Consider the following 16,378-nt stretch of genomic DNA (forward strand, 5'->3'; position numbering starts at 1 on the left):
GAGGGTGGTGGGGAAGAGAAGGTATCGCTCTTCGTCGGTGTGCATCCGGTATGCCATGGTGGACTCAAAGAGGTTAAGGTGTTCAATCAGGTCCTCATTTCCAGTATAGAGTTGTAAGCCAAGCTTCTATTTTGTCTTTGCTTGGAGGGGGGTGTCGATGATCCTCCTTGTAAAAGGGCCAGGCCTAAGTTGGTTCCAATTAGGTATCTCAGCTTATTGTTCGACCTTGAACTTGTTTACTTCCTTAAGGAGCTGTAGGACAAGAGGGTCCTGAGTGGAGTCATGTACCACTGGAGCTTTCTTTCGTAAATCTCCATCTCCTCTTGGAAGTAAGAAGGTTTAATCAAGTGCATGTGATTTTTCCCTGGACTCGCCGTACTAACTTGCAAGGTATGTCTGTCGGAACATCTCTGAGTCCCCTATACCTTCGTCTTTCTCTAGGACTTGTTGCCCCTTCCCCAAATTGGATGTTGGCTTGGGACATGGGAGGGGACCGAGTCTTTCAGAGACCCTTGGGTCATTGATCTTCGAGCTTATATGGATGGGATTGTCTCGACATTGCTTTAGGAAGTCTCAACAGTCGCGAAAGACAGCTTTCGATCCTTCTACTCCTTCTATAAGTAGGTGCCTTCCTCCACTCCTCCTGCTTCGGATCGAAGCAGCTGGGTTAAGAGAAGTCTCATGTTGGTTGCCATTTCGATGAGTAGCTTGCTCCTCAACGGGAATACCCATGTCGAGGGCAAATGACATTTCGTGTTGGGGGGCACCCAATTGATGGTTGACTTCCACAGGGGTGATGAGCTCGTGTGTTTTAGTATATCTAGCCTCATGGAGCATTTTGAAGACCTTCTCATACTGCTATTGGAGGACCTCATTCTTCATCGCTATCTTATTGTTCTGAGCCTCCAGCTCATCGACTTTAGCCTGAAGAGTAAACTTATTTTGTTCCTTCTTTCGTTGCTTCGCGCCAGGTACAAGAGGGGTGTCATTTTGTGTCATGTGGCTTCCTTCGCTCCCCATGTTGGAAAGGGATGCCTGGTTAAAAGAGAGTGTACGAATGGTGGAAACCAGCTTAACAAAGTTGAAGAGAGTGGGAATAAGTGTCGTTCTCACAAACGGCGTCAAATGTTAATGCACAAAATTAGTGAGGACTTTGGTACAACAGAAAGTGTCAAGTTTGTGATCTTCACTAGATTGCTCCGGTCACTAGTATGGATAAGTATGTAAATGGATAGAGACAGGGAAGCAAACACAAGATGTACGTGGTTCACCCAGATTGGCTACGTCCACGGAGTAGAGGAGTTCTCATTAAGTGTGAAGGGTTTACACAAGTACATAGGTTCAAGCTCTCCTTTTGTGAGTACTAGTGAATGATTTAGTACAATTGACATTAGAAAATATTGTGAGAGAATGATCTCTATTTATAGAAGAGAGTTTCTAGTTTCATTCTAACATTGACACTTATCGTGTTGTGATTGGCTTATGATGTTGACACATGTCACGCTATGATTGGCTTCTGATGTCGACACATATCGCGCTGTGATTAGCCTCCTGGTTGGAGGGAAACTCTTCTGGGTCCTTAACGGTATAACGTTGACCGGTGCTCAGTAGTTTCGGGATTGGTCAAGTATGGTACAAACAAATGTTTTAATTACAAATTTGTCCATTTGTAAAATGACTAATAAGGACCTTAGTTACCCCCTTTTGCATTACTTTTTTTTTTATAGAAAAGAAAAAAAAAAGTTTGGGCGTGATAACTCTCACGCTATGTTTAGAAAATTTGTCTCCCTTAAACCCTAACTCATCCTTCCCATCTCGTTTCATTCAAAGAAAGCAAAATCATTCAGAGAAAGCAAAAAGAATGAACTTAGAAGATGACGTTTCTAAGGAAGAAGTAGATGATTATGCTTCCATTGAATAGGTAAAAGATAATTTTATGTGGGTCATCTTGATTTGTTGACATTGTACAATTGAAGCATTGCTTGACTTTTTATTTGAATTTTGCATTAGGTTAGAGTGCAATTTCTTTCACGTTTTTCTATGAGAATTCCTAGAATTCGTTTTCATTAGGTTAGGGTAGATTTATTTTTTAATGAGCTTTCCTTGAATAACCGTTTCCCTCTTTTCCTTTCTACAATATTGTTGAATTTTATATAATTAATTGCCCTTCGAATAACCAGAATGTGAAATACAAATCTCACACCATTTGCTTCATACTGGGCACACATTGTTTCAAAGCCTTTTGATGGTGATGAACTCCATTGCTTCATCCTTGGTTTGTTTTCGAACATTTGGTTTCAATTAATTATTTTAATTTTGAAACCGAAGTGAACTCCGAAAACAAATATATATTCTTGTTTCTTTATTTCTAAACTTTTCCTTGGATGAGCCCTTGGAATTTGGAAAGGGGAAATGCGTATGAAAAAGAAAACAAAAGGGGAAAAGCAAAGAATGAAAACCCATAATTCTTCATTCTCACCTCAATTGGAATTTGGATAGGAAACGATTTTTTTTTCTTCTGGCTTTTAGAAGAGAGTAATATTATTTGTTTATATTCTTTTTTTTAAGATAAATTTATCTCTAATTATATATAGGGTTATTTTAGGAATAATGGTGGGTGGGGAAATAAGATAACGAGGTAGGTCTAGCAGCTCTCTTAATTTTTTAACTTTTTATAGTGGGTGTAAATATAACTTGGATGAGAAAATAAGATAACGGAGTGGGTCTAGCAGCTCTTTTAATTTTTATGGTTATGTGAATAAATATAGTATTTCTGTCTCTAAATCGAATGGTTGTCATCCCTATGTAAATGCAATTTCCAAAAGTGGCTATTTTACAAGACTAATTTTCCAAAATGGGCATTTCAGCCAAATTGCCTTTGTTTGAAGATAATCACGTGAAGTGAAGTGAAGTGGCGGTTGAGAAGTAAAGTTGAGTGGGAAGGGAAAGTACTCTACTAGGAGAGAGAGAGAGAGAGACATGTCGAACGCAGTGGCGAATGGGCTGGCAGGAGCCGGAGGTGGTATCATTGCCCAGATTATCACTTATCCCCTCCAAACAGTATCTCTCTCTCTCTCTCTGAACCAAAGCAGAGTTGGTAGTTGGTACAACACCACCCACAACCACACCCACACCGTCGTCTGTTTTTGGTGAATTGCAGGTCAATACGCGCCAACAAACGGAGAGAGTATCCAAACAATCATTTGCTAATTCCAAACGGCTTGGCACTCTTGTTCAAATACTCCAGGTAATCATCATTCTATAATTATCTAATTAATTCCTCATTCCATTTGCTTAATTTCAATATTCAATTCAATTCGTTTCGCCATGCTATTCCTAATTAATTCGATTTCATTATTGTTAATTGTTATAAGGTCATAAGAAGCGACGGTTGGGGAGGATTATACAGCGGCCTTAGGCCTTCTCTGCTCGGGACTGCCGCTTCACAGGTTCTTCTTTCCTTCCATTTTTATTATTTTTTATGTTTAGTTTTAATTCCTTCAAGGCCTCGTTTGGTGTATAACATTTGTTTGGATTGGATTGGATAAATTACTTTACCTTCTTCAACAAGGTTAAGATATGCAAGCTGACTTCCGCTTGTTCCTTCCACATTTCTTCAACATTCATTGAATCTTAGTGATTTATCCTATTCCAAACCAATCCCAGACACCAAACGAGGCCTTAGCTCTACTTGTACATTTCTGATTTCCCTGCCCTCTTACAATGGACACGATAATGAATGTTACTGATACTTCATTCAATCTTTCAGTTTGTTACTCTATGCTCTGCCAACTACGATTTATGATTCCTAGTATCTCAATGCTATGTAAACTGTGTTGTATGTTGTAACGTTTATCTTAACATTCACTGTTTCATGCTTGCAGGGAATTTATTACTATTTTTACCAGGTTTTCAAAAACAAGGCCGAGGCCATTGCAATTGCCCGTAGAGCAAAAGGACGCGGGGATGGTACTATTGGGATGTTTTCTTGGCTTCTTGTGGCGGCATTTGCCGGGTAAAAAGGAAAAAAAATCTTTTTTTTATGCCATCATAAAAAGAGAAAAAACGACCATCTGTTTTCTACCCCCGAATGAGTTCGGAAGCCTGGGGTAAGACTGGGAATTTTTCACTTTGGTGGTTCACTAAGAATTTTTTACCAATGTTTTTCCTTGCAGTTCCTTGAACGTGCTGTTGACAAATCCTGTATGGGTTCTCGTCACTCGTATGCAGGTTCCTTCACTCTATTTTACTTCAACAAGTCAATGATTTTTTGGATGAGTTATGCTAAGCAAGTTGTGATGCTCCAAAATAATTACTTTGTTTTAGATTTCAGTTTCCTTATCCAAGTTTGAAAGTATAAAAATGAAAATAATTGTTTTGGGATTGCATCTGCATGTTGTAATGTACTAAAGGGGTGCGGGCGTGGGCTAAGCCTCACAATAGAATAGGCTAGCAAGTCAAGAGGAATACCTTTAGACCGTAATAATAAGTGATATATAATTATGTAGTACTTATATAATCACTATTTTTAAAACTGATACAAAATGATTTATATATTATATTAATTCGGATCAGATAAACTCTAATTTGCATTATCGGGTAGCCTTAGGAAGAATGCCCGAAACTTAAGAAAGTTATGGAAACCTTAGTGTAGAAAGACTGCCTTTATGGTTGTTCTTACTGGTTACATTTATAGGACTGGTGCCTTTTGGAAATCTCCATGCCTATTCAAGTATCAAATAAGGGCTTATTTTAGCTACGCCCCTTGGAATTCAAATTTAATCTTACTTTGCACCTTGTAACTCAAAAGTCGCCACTTTACTTTCTGAACCACAAAGTTCGCTTCACTTTGCCCATTGGAACTTGATTTTGATCCTATTTTGCCCCCTAAAACTTGAAAGTTGTCTCTATAAAACTCAAAAATTCGCTTCACATTGTCTTTAGTTATGTTAATCTCTTCTGTGAGATTGATTTGGGTGCACCAAGGCTAATCAATTTCTTTTTTATTTTTTTCATCTCGTCAATTTCTTTTAAACTTAATATTCTCTGACTATGAATGGTATCACATAATGGAGACTTATAATCAAATTTATTGCACATGTGGCATAGTCTTATTGGGTGTTGGGTCCCACATAAGTTTTAGGAGGCGACCTATAAGTTTGAGGGAGAATAGCGAGTTCACAAGCCAAAGTGGAACGAATTTTAAGTTTCCGGGAAGAAAGTAATGACTCTTGAGTTACTGGGGCCAAAGTGAGATCAAAATAGAGTTTGTTTATACCATATTTAGAGCCTCCGTATTTAGATCTCGTACAAATACTCGGGGGACTTAAATGTAATTATGTGATAAAGGAAGGGGCAAATATGTAATAAGTGAGGAGTCCTTATTCTATAAAAGGACCCCTCGCTCTCACAATTGGAGGAAGCCATTTCTTAAGGCTCCTTCATCCTCTTAAAGCTCTCACATTACAGAGCTCCCTCACTCCCCTCACCTCTCAAATAAATACATAATCAGTGTGGACGTAGCCCAAACCTTGGGGTGAACCACAATACATCTTGTGTTATTTACATTACATGCAGATTCACGGTCCGATTTACGTTGTTCCAAGACCTCCGGTTTTGTGCATCAACATTTGGCACCGTTTGTGGGAATCGATACGAAAAGTTATGTCGGATCTCTCTCAATTTTTCACCTCAGCCGTGAATCTGCAAAATCTGCAAAAACCCAACAACCCAAAGCTTTCCTAGAAAAAAAATCCAAGAAAACCAAACACCACAGCTACCGCCGCATCTGTTCATGTCTCTAAATATAGACTACTTTTTGCCCTTCCTCAGGAGCCATAGGTTCTCTGCAACCCAGTCTTGGAGCCCAATAATTTCAAGTTTTGGCCTTTTATTTCTGCTTCTCTCTTACCTTGTTCCTGGAACTGGGTTTTCATTTCCATGAAGACCTCACTCCCCTTCGCTCCGAGCCAAACCTGCGACGGTGAGAATGGCGGGTATTGTCAAAACGCCGGGGGCTTTCGCGGTGACGCCCTCTCAAATCTCAGTCCCGTCTGCATACTGCTCCAGATCTACGCGCCGATCTACATACCGCTCCAGAACTATGCGCCGCCCTTTCAAATCTCAATCCCGTTCCCCTTCTCCACCGTCGACCAACACAACCTCGACGCCAACTGCACAATACACTTCTTTGATGCAAAACCAATTACTTCCCGGGTCTGCCGTCAATGGCAGATTCTGTTGGAAAGCCAAGAATTTTACCATCACAGGAAGAATATCGCACGCACCCACAAAGTTGCATGCTTGGTTCAAGCTCTTCCTCGAAAGCTTGTTGCATGAGAATCTGACGTACCCAAATCCATCGAGCCATCGAGTTTCGGAATCACCGTGTTTGACCCGGTGAGTCGTTCGTGGGATAGACTCGACTCGGTTCCTCAGTACCCAAATGGTATGCCCTGGTGGTGGGGACTGGAGGACAAGGCGTGGAATGCGGGACATTGTCCGAGGCATTGTGTTGGAGGAGTAGGGGAAGATGGGAGATTGGTGAGTTGGGGTGAGTTGGACTCGGCGGTCCGAGTTGGAACGTGTGGTGTCATGCTTCAGGGTGGGACCTTGGTGGTAGGGTCGGAGTACCAAGGGGCAAGTCAAGGTTTCTATATGGTGGAAGAAATGAAGGGAGGGCAAAATGGTAAATCAGATATGATTAGTGTGCCTGATGAGTTTTCTGGGTTTGTTCAATCAGGCTGCTGCGCTGAGATTTAGATATTAACTAATAAGGATAACGACGCATGAGTATATGTATGATTTCTGTTTCAAAAGTTTAGACACAAGTTCATGGGATGGAAAGCACTCTCTCCAACAGTCCAGAAGATCCAAATATCCACAAACCAGATCGCGTTGATATCTTAGCTCAGCTTGATCGCCAATCTACGCCGTCTCGCCCGAGCTCGCTCTACCAGACCATCGAGGAGGCGTCGGCGATCTACACTGAGGTTCAACTACTCTACGTCCAGCCCAAAGTCCAATCGCCCTTCTCTGACAGGTTGAAATGCTGCAAAGACATTATGTGGATGTTCTTTCAGAGGCGTAGTGGAAAGAGAAAAGAAAAGGGGCAAGGATGTCTGGAGATGGAGAATATTTCAGAAAGCAGAAAAGGGAAAGCAAAAGCAAAAGAAAAGCAACCAGGCCATCCCTTCAGCATTAAAGGAGCCACGTGCTCCACCGAGGCCACGAGAACCCCTACCACGATGTTTTCTATTTCTGTCACGATTCCCCTGTTGCCCTTAATCATGTCACCAAGCGACAGATCAAGAAAAGCAAAAGGAGAAAGCCATCATTTTCTGATTAAAGAGAAAGCATAAGAAAGGCACATGGGGACACTGCAAAAGCAAGGAATAAACACCCCACCAGAAAGATGTGATTTACTTTTCTTATTTTTGAATGGTGTAAATTATTTTTCGTATCTTTTGGAGATATCTATATAAATCACATCAGAGGGTTAAAAAAAAAAAAAAAAAAAAAAAAAACCGCAAAGCCCAAAATAAATGGGCTGGCATGTTGTGTGGAGGGCGAAGGCCCATAAGCCCAAAATAGCACCAACCAGGTGATCAAAAGTACGCCCAGTAATCCACAATTATTCGGCAACCTGCCGCTATTACCACCAACCAGGTGATCAAAAATACGCCCAGTACTTCAAAATTATTCGGCAACCTGCCGCTATACCACCAACCAAGTGATGAAATGTACAACCCGTACTCTAAATATCATTTGGCAACAAGCCATTCATGCCACCAACCAGATGATGAAATGTACAACCCGTACTCTCCTTCATGCCACCAACTAGGTGATCAAAAGTACGTCCAGTACTCTAAATTATACATTAGCATTACTCATGTCATTCATACATAAAACATTCATGAGCATCACTCATGACAATCATACATAAACATTCATGATCATCATTCATGTCAACATTCATGAGCATCACTCATGTTAACATTCATGAGCATCACTCATGTCAATCAGCTTCACAAGCTTCATTTACAGAGCTCTAACTTCAAAAGCTTCATTTACAAAAGCTTCAGCTTCGAAAGCTCCATTTACAGAGTTCTAGCTTCAAAGCTTTACTTGCAAAGCTTCACCTACAAAGCTTTAGTGCGGGGTTTACAAATATCGCCTCCGAACAACACCGCCACTTCGGCCCATACATGGATTCAATTTGAAGTCTCCAGCCAACACTCTATTGACCGAAGACTTGGGGGACTACATTATGTACCATATATTGGGCCTCAACTAGGTCTCATGAAAAATACTTGGGGGACTTAGCCCATCATTTATGTATTGAGGAGCGAGCCCTTATTCTATAAAAGGGATTCCCTCACCATCATTAGAGAGTATCAACTCTAGCCCATCATTCATGTATTAAGGAGTGAGCCCTTATTCTATAAAAGGGACTCCTTCACCTTCAAACGCCACAGGCCGACCCAACCAAGGCAACATAAGCCACGAGCCGAGCAGCCTTGCATCGTGTGCTACTTCTAGTTGAGCATCATTTCAGATTGAGCACTGCCTCATATTGAGCATCAGTTCAAGACAGCATCTAGTTACTTCGGCCCACATATGGATTGAATTTCAAGTCCTTAACCAGAAGACTCTTTTGACTGAAGACTTGGGGGACTACTGTTTATACCATATTTAGGGCATCGTATTTAAATCTCGTATAAATACTCGGGAGACTTAAATGTAATTATGTGATAAAGGAATGGGCAAATATGTAATAAGTGAGGAGCCCTTATTCTATAAAAGGACTCCTCACCCTCACAATATGGGAGAGCCTCATTCTCACCCTCGGAGGCCATTTTCTGGAGCCTTCTCACCCCTCTCTCACATCTCCTCTCACTTTCAAAGCTCTCTCTCCCTCAGATAAATACATAATTAGTGTGGACGTAGCCCAAACCTTGGGGTGAACTACAATACATCTTGTGTTATTTACATTACATGCAGATTCACGGTCGGATTTACGTTGTTCCAAGACCTCCGGTTTTGTGCATCAACATTTGGCGCCGTCTGTGGGAATCGATATGAAAAGTTATGTCGGATCTCTCTCAATTTTTCACCTCTGCCATGAATCTGCAAAATGTGCAAAAACCCAACAACCCAAAGCTTTCCCAGAAAAAAAATCCAAGAAAACCAAACACCACAGCTACCGTCGCATCTCTTCATGTCTCTAAATATAGACTACTTTTTGCCCTTTCTCAGGAGCCATAGATTCTCTGCAACCCGGTCTTGGAGCCCAATAATTTCAAGTTTCGGCCTTTTATTTCTGCTTCTCTCTTACCTTGTTCTTGGAACTGGGTTTTCATTTCCATGAAGACCTCACTTCCCTACGCTCCGAGCCAAACTTGCGACGGTGAGAATGGCGGGTATTGTCAAAATGCCAGGGGCTTTCGCGGTGACGCCCTCTCAAATCTCAGTCCCGTCTGCATACCGCTCCAGAACTACGCGCCGCCCTCTCAAATTTCAGTCCCATTCCCCTTCTCCACCGTCGACCAACACAACCTCGACGCCGACGCCGACTGCACAATACACTTCTTTGATGCAAAATGGCTACAATGAATGCTTCTCTTGATGATAGTCTAAAAATCCACCGCCTCTGTTTATTTTTTGTGTTTTTGATCTTCCTCTGCTATGCATGGACACGTCATCCGGTATCTAATGCAGTATCGGATACAATACTTGATGGATACGATTGGATACACTTCGGATACGTATCCTGGTCAACTCCGATAGATACGCGTGTCAAAACTTCGAGATACGGGTATCCCCTTTTTTGGATACGTCTGACCGTCAAACGGAAAATTAAAACAAAAGTTTAAGAGAAGTCCAAAATTGTCTGAAACTCTGATTCGTAGAGACACCCCCTACAATTCTTCTTTTGTATCGTAGAAAGAAGGATACAAATCCATAATCCCGTATCTTCAGAATTTTTGGTTCTTCATAAAACTAATAAATACCTTATGATATTCTGGTGTGGGTGAGAACTGTGCCGACGACATCTATCAACCCACTGCGCTCTAGTTCATGTTTCAGTGATGCGCCAATGACATCTCTCTGGTCGAAAAGCTTTGGGCTCTTCGGCTAAAAGCTTTGGATTGTCCGTCCTGTTTTTGATCGAAGAGCTTTGGACTTTCAGTCTAAAAGCTAACAAAATATATGCTTTTGTTATCCACTATATAATATTAAAATATTTGTACCCAGATTTTTTTGTTTGGAATTATTTTTACTTTTTCTAATACTTTATAAACTAGACATGTTCAGGAAAATGAGTCTTAGTTTGAATTTGAATGCTCATTTGATATTGTTTTAGATATATATATATATATATATATATGTGTGTGTGTATTTAATTGCCAATTGCCATATCCATGTTGTATCGTGTCTTTGTTTTTAAAGAATTAACATATGTCATGTGGTATTCCTGTGTCTGTGTCCATGCATCGTAGATTTTCCTATGTTTGTATGTGTGTGTAAACTCCGAAGTGTCTTTTGATTTATAAAAATTTTATAAAAATTTTCAAGGAATTTTTCCTAGATCACATATGTAACAACATTAGCTGTAAGAAGGCAAATATATGCCAATGCCATCAACTCCTGTGTAATTTACAATAGTTTCTTAATACTTGAATGCTTTTGATGATTGTAATGTGATTTAATTTCCAATATAACTTCACTTTGCATTTCATCATTCAAAGAATGACTCTCTTTTCTTACTCTTTTTGAAGACACATACTCAAGCAGAGAGAAAAATTATGGAGGAAAGAAAGGAAGCTCTCTTAAGGGAAGCTTCTAAAAACTGTTTGACAGGTTCAGCATTGCAAGATAAATTGGCTGAACTTGATTCAATAAAACCTCGTCCGTATGGAACTTTGCAAGCGGTTAGTCAGTTCAACTTCTTTTGTCCATCATATATTTCCATTGACAGTGGCATGTGATTTTTGGTGAGTATTCAGTCAATATCATTTTTTTTATTCTCGTGTGGATGTGTTGCATCCCAACCTGTATAATGTTAAAAGTGTATGTTTCTAACCAAAAGTTATATAGTTAATAAATATGCAGAAATTTAAGTTCTTACAAATTAACTTAAAAAAGAGTGGAAAATTATGTCCATAAAACTTCAGCCAAACCTCAATATTGTAGCTTAAGTCTGATAAGGCCTTTGTGATTGAATTTGTGTCTAGAACTATTCTTGTAGGAAATCAACCAAATAGTAACCTTTGGGACATATTGCCCAAGGAAACAGCCTCCCAAATCCAGTTAATTATTCTTGGTTATCTAGTTACATATTACACTAATTGTTGATGTCCAAAATGGATCAGTGGAAGATGATAGAGAAAGAGAGAGGGACACACACGCACGTAGGGGCTACGCCCACAGAGAGATTTCTCATTGCGCTTACATTTTACAAGCTGGCTTAAGTGTAAGAGCCTTTAATTAAGGACTAGATCTAAGGTCAGGATTGGTCCTCTTGCTCCCCTTTCGTGTGGGACTCTGGGATCACTTCTGGTGCTGATATATGATCTCTGTTTGCTTTGGCTCCTTGTGAAATGTTGGCGGCTTCCTATGGTTAGGCGGAAGCTTATCATCACTTCATAAGTGGAGGGCTCTATGTCCAGAATTATTGTTCGGTCAGTCACAGTGCAAAATTACAAACATTAATAATAAGCATAAAAGTTAGTAAGCAATTTCAGTGGTGATTTACCATAATTCAAATGGTGCTTATTTATTCCATTGTGCGTAGTGGGTTAAAAGCTTTGTTCAAACTGGAACTAAGCTTTGACATTGAAGCAGATCCCTATTTCTTCATGAGTGGTACTGCTTATCATCATTTTTCCCTCTGTGCATCACATATTTGCTGTTTTGATAGGTGCACGAGGTTCATACTGAATCTGGAATTGCCGGATTTTGGAAGGGCATTATCCCAACACTTATTATGGTTAGGTGTTTGAATAAATTCTATATATCATTGAATAAATTTTAGCTACAGTAAGAGTTATTTCTTCATGAGTGATTCTGTTGGTAGGTTTGCAACCCATCAATACAGTTCATGATTTATGAAAGCTCTTTAAAGCATCTGAAGACGAAACGTGCTGCCAGGAAGCAGGGATCAAAAAATATAACTGCTTTGGAGGTATATGATCTACTTGAAATGATAGTTTTGAAAGTTTTTGTAGGTTTTACATTTTGTCCAAAGGTCCTAATAACCTGGTAATAATAATCAATGTGAAGGGTGCCCCTAGGGCTGCCGCTTTCTTCTGCGAAAACTGAACCGTCTGATAGTGGCCAAATTTTTGGGTTTGATGAACGGTTTTTACATCCCAAAAATTGAAAAACCCAAAATTGGAAATTACCAAAATATTGTATTTATTTGTTAAGTACCAAAAAAGTCAACTTTAACCAATTACTGACTGATCATTACTGAAAAGTACCAAAATATAGTATTGTATTTATTAATACTAAACCACCATTTTACTATTATTTTCAATGTTTACACGCTGAAGTACGCACGCACACACATCGCTATAGAATTTATTGAAATCTTCTGAAACCCATGGAAGTTACCGACTTATCGTATATTACCATACTGAAACCCATTTTTTTGCTCTCTCTCTCTCTCTCTCTCATATTACATTACTTTGTGGATAGGTTTTTTCGTTAGGGGCGATTGCAAAACTAGGAGCAACCATCTCAACATACCCATTGTTAGTTGTCAAGGTGAATTATGCTACTCTGTGCCTTGCATAAACCTATACTTGACATGGAAAAAAATAGTTCAACATTACGCTAAATCTCACTTCATGTGAGTGAAGTTTGTATGGTTATCAATTCGCATTATTACTAGGTCATGACCACTATTTCCACTTCTCTATATCACTCAACAAATGTGCTTGAATCTGCATTTCATTGCATGTGAGTTTATCCATCCTAATCTGCTCTAAATGTTCAATAATCTGTGTCACCTTGAGCCTATGCAGTCAAGACTGCAAGCAAAGCAGGAGATCGGCAGGAATATTTCATTAAGATACTCAGGTTCACATTTAACTGATATATAAGACATCAATTTTTGTTTTGAGGAGCACGATTGTATCTTTCTTGTCTCTCTTCCTCTCTGCGATTTATTTTATTTGAGGAAATATGACCAGTCTTTGTTGTGCATAGCTGAAAGGAAGATAGTTTTCACTTATGTTTTCCCTATTGTACATTTTAAGTATCCATCGCTTGTGTGGTACACAGTTTGATGTGGTTTCTTGGGACCATAGGTACTTTCGATGCTATAACGAAGATGATCAAGTATGAAGGATTGCCTGGATTTTACAAAGGGATGAGCACAAAGATAGTACAGAGTGTTTTTGCAGCCTCGGTACTTTTTATGGTTAAGGAGGAATTCGTTAAGATTTACATGTTGCTGGCAGATAAGTGCAGTAGAGTGCTGCTTAGTTCAGCAAAATGATTACTCCAGTGTAAGATGAAATTGTGTCCTTGATTAAAATGTGGAATATATTTAAACTGTCATTGCTGCCCGAGTGACCAGCTTATGTACTTTTCAACACACGCACGGGCACACAAAAACGCACTGTTACAAGTGTAAATAAGTGTGTGTTGTATGTACTCATTCTGGGAAATCGCATGGGGATCAAAGGTTCAGGGTGTTGTGTGTATTTGTATGTACTCATTCTGGGAAATCGCACGGGGATCAAGGGTTCAGAGTGTTATGTTTATTACATCTATAATCATTGTAAAACAAAGGAAGTAATTCTTGACAATATGATATTAGTGATGTATAGATTTATGAACCATCTTTCCATCTCAATTTGGGATTTCACACTACTTTCTGAATTCTTGTGCTATATAATTTCAGGTTATTCCTGTAGACAAGGGTGACGAAAAACAAAGTTGACGGAAAGAATCATCTTTGTATATGGTTTGCATTGATTACAAGATATGTTGCTATCTTTGAAGAAGAAAGAAACGGCAGACCTAAAGCTCAAAACATAAAGAGTAAAACAATAGTATTTATATACATGACTACGTTTGAAACCCTATAAGAATATTCTTCTTGCTCATCCTTATCTATGCACAATTGTCCAAGCCTTGCGGTCAATGTACGGTTCAGGTGATGCTAGATGAGTGATGAGTGTTTTGATCAATTGAATAGGTGTCTTGGTAAGGTGTGGGCACCATGGGCTTTGTTCACTGGACTATGGTTAATATTCCCTCTTAAGCTAAGTTGCGGAGATTGAGCAGTTAGCTTGGAACCAAGTAGCTTGAAACGAGCTTTGGGCAAGCTTTTAGTGAATATATCAGCTTGTTAGAGGTCACATATGATATGACAACTAACTTCTTGATGACCAATTCACAAATGTAATGATAGTTGATCTCGATATGCTTCGTTCTAGCATGAAAAATAGGATTGGCAGCAAGAGCAAGAGCACTTAGATTGTCACATAAGAGCAGCGGTGGATTATGGAGATAAAAGCGAATGTCATGGAGGAGGTAGCAAATCCATGATACTTCAGCAGCTATTTGGGCTAGAGAACGGTATTCACTTTTAGTCGAAGACTGAGCAACAATTGGTTGCTTCTTCGCATTCCATGAAATAAGGTTGTTTCCAAAAAATAAGTAGAACCCGAATGTAGAACGATAATGAATGGGACAATCAGCCCAGTCGACGTCCAAAAAAGCAGTGATGTTTGTAGAGCCTTTGGTGAGAAGAAGTCCATGATCTAGTGTCCCTTTAAGATAACGTAGAATCCACTTGACGGTTGTGAAATGAGTTGTTCTAGGATTTTGAAGATGTTGACAAACTTGATTAACGGAAAAGGCGATGTCAAATCTTGTCCATGTAAGGTATTGCAAAGCACCAACCAATGATCTGTACATGGTAGGCTCTTGAAGCAATTCACCATCGTATAGAGCAAGTTTAGAAGCAGATGAAGGTGATGCACATGGTTTGGAATCCACCATGTAGGCTTTTGTTAGGAGGTCCTAGACATACTTGGTTTGACACAAGAAGAGCATGTCTGCTATCCAATGAGCTTGAATACCAATAAAAAAGTGCAATGGACCAAGATTCTTAATAGCAAACTGAGTATTGAGCGTGTTGATCAGAAATTCACAATGAGAATAAGAGTTGCCTCTAATCAGAATATCATCAATATAAACAAGTATAAAGGTGAGTGAGTGATCATCCTTAACAAAGAGTGAAAGATTTGCTATAGAGGAACAAAAACCGAGAGCTATAAGACTGCGATAGAGCTCCTCATACCAACCTCGTGGAGCTTGTTTGAGACCATATATAGACTTGTGAAGCTTGCACACAAAATGAGGTCTGAGAGGATCTACAAATCCTTGAGGTTGCACCATGTGCACATCTTCATGAAGTGTGCCATGAAGGAAGGCATTGGAGACATCCAATTTAGTAATCTGCTAATTGAACTGGACAGCCAAAGATAAATGAGTCTGATAGTTGTTGGTTTAGCAACCGGACTGAATGTTTCATGGTAGTTGTTTGTACCATACTTAGGGCCTCCGTATTTAGATCTCGTATAAATACTCGGAGGACTCAAATGTAATTATGTAATAAATGAAGGGGCAAATATGTAATAAGTGAGGAGCCCTTAGTCTATAAAAGGACTCCTCACCCTCCTCATTTGAGGAGGCCAATTCTTAGGCCTGAGATCCCCAAACCCTCTCAGATTCAGAGCTTTCATCCTCACAGAGCTCTCTCCCTCACAATCCTCTCAGCAAAATACAATAATCAATGTGGACGTAGCCCAAACATTGGGGTGAACCACGATACATCTTGTGTTCTTTACATTTCTTGCAGATTCACGGTCGGATTTATGTTGTTCCAAGACCCCTCCGATTTTGTGCATCAACATTTGGCGCCATCTGTGGGAATCGACACGAAAAATTATGTCGGTTCTCTCTCAATTTTTCACCTCCGCTGTGAATCTGCAGAAACCCAAGAACCAACAACCCAACACCCATACTCAGAGACACACCCATTCAATCTATAGAGAGGAAGAAACGAAACATGGGTTCTCCTGTGGTGTTTGTGCAGCTCTCAGTCCTCCTACTGAGCTGCTTCACTGTCTTCAGTAATGTAATTACCACTTTACCCGCCATTCCCCCACACCACAGCGTTCACCATTCGCACCAAATTTATTTACAGAATACCATATCGTCATTTTCATTGAGGAACTTGGGTTTTGATCCCAACCTGTTGGAGATCCTGCACGACCTACTCGACATCTCCGACGAGCAGAACCAACAAAGCTACCAGGCCCCCTATTGCCGGTACGTTTAGGAGGCGAATGCC

The 16,378-nt window shown here is 39.9% G+C and overlaps 1 protein-coding gene and 1 non-coding gene across 5 annotated transcripts; both read left to right on the plus strand.

Annotated features, from left to right (window-relative positions):
* The first annotated feature begins 2,160 nt into the window (after nucleotides 1-2,160).
* LOC114823320 (small nucleolar RNA snoR138) lies at nucleotides 2,161-2,293 on the plus strand. The gene has a single exon (XR_003771427.1). It is a non-coding gene; the product is annotated as a small nucleolar RNA snoR138 (small nucleolar RNA).
* Nucleotides 2,294-2,835: 542 nt separating this feature from the next.
* LOC114823318 (peroxisomal nicotinamide adenine dinucleotide carrier-like) lies at nucleotides 2,836-14,120 on the plus strand. Of its 4 annotated transcripts, XM_029098807.2 has the most exons (12): nucleotides 2,876-3,060; nucleotides 3,161-3,247; nucleotides 3,375-3,449; nucleotides 3,885-4,015; nucleotides 4,176-4,230; nucleotides 10,782-10,934; nucleotides 11,924-11,992; nucleotides 12,080-12,187; nucleotides 12,703-12,771; nucleotides 13,032-13,086; nucleotides 13,317-13,517; nucleotides 13,916-14,120. In XM_029098807.2, exons 1-11 carry the CDS (start codon nucleotides 2,980-2,982, stop codon nucleotides 13,505-13,507), a joined length of 1,074 nt encoding a protein of 357 aa, XP_028954640.1. In that variant the 5' UTR covers nucleotides 2,876-2,979; the 3' UTR covers nucleotides 13,508-13,517; nucleotides 13,916-14,120. The 4 variants fall into 4 exon arrangements, with proteins under 4 accessions (XP_028954639.1, XP_028954640.1, XP_070671116.1 ...); XM_029098806.2 differs by lacking the exon at nucleotides 13,916-14,120 and having other exon boundaries at nucleotides 2,836-3,060; nucleotides 13,317-13,867; XM_070815015.1 differs by lacking the exon at nucleotides 12,703-12,771 and having other exon boundaries at nucleotides 2,886-3,060.
* The last annotated feature ends 2,258 nt before the right edge of the window (nucleotides 14,121-16,378 follow it).

Source organism: Malus domestica, chromosome 16 (genome assembly GCF_042453785.1).
Source record: "Malus domestica chromosome 16, GDT2T_hap1".
Lineage (NCBI taxonomy): Eukaryota > Viridiplantae > Streptophyta > Magnoliopsida > Rosales > Rosaceae > Malus > Malus domestica.

Bases quoted from the DNA above. Each gene is read 5' to 3' on its own strand.
- LOC114823318 (XM_029098806.2), top strand. From the start codon at position 2,980: ATGTCGAACGCAGTGGCGAATGGGCTGGCAGGAGCCGGAGGTGGTATC. The intron at 4,016-4,175 runs GTAAAAAGGAAA...TTTTCCTTGCAG, and splicing joins CTTGTGGCGGCATTTGCCGG to TTCCTTGAACGTGCTGTTGA. The intron at 12,188-12,702 runs GTATATGATCTA...CTTTGTGGATAG, and splicing joins AAAATATAACTGCTTTGGAG to GTTTTTTCGTTAGGGGCGAT.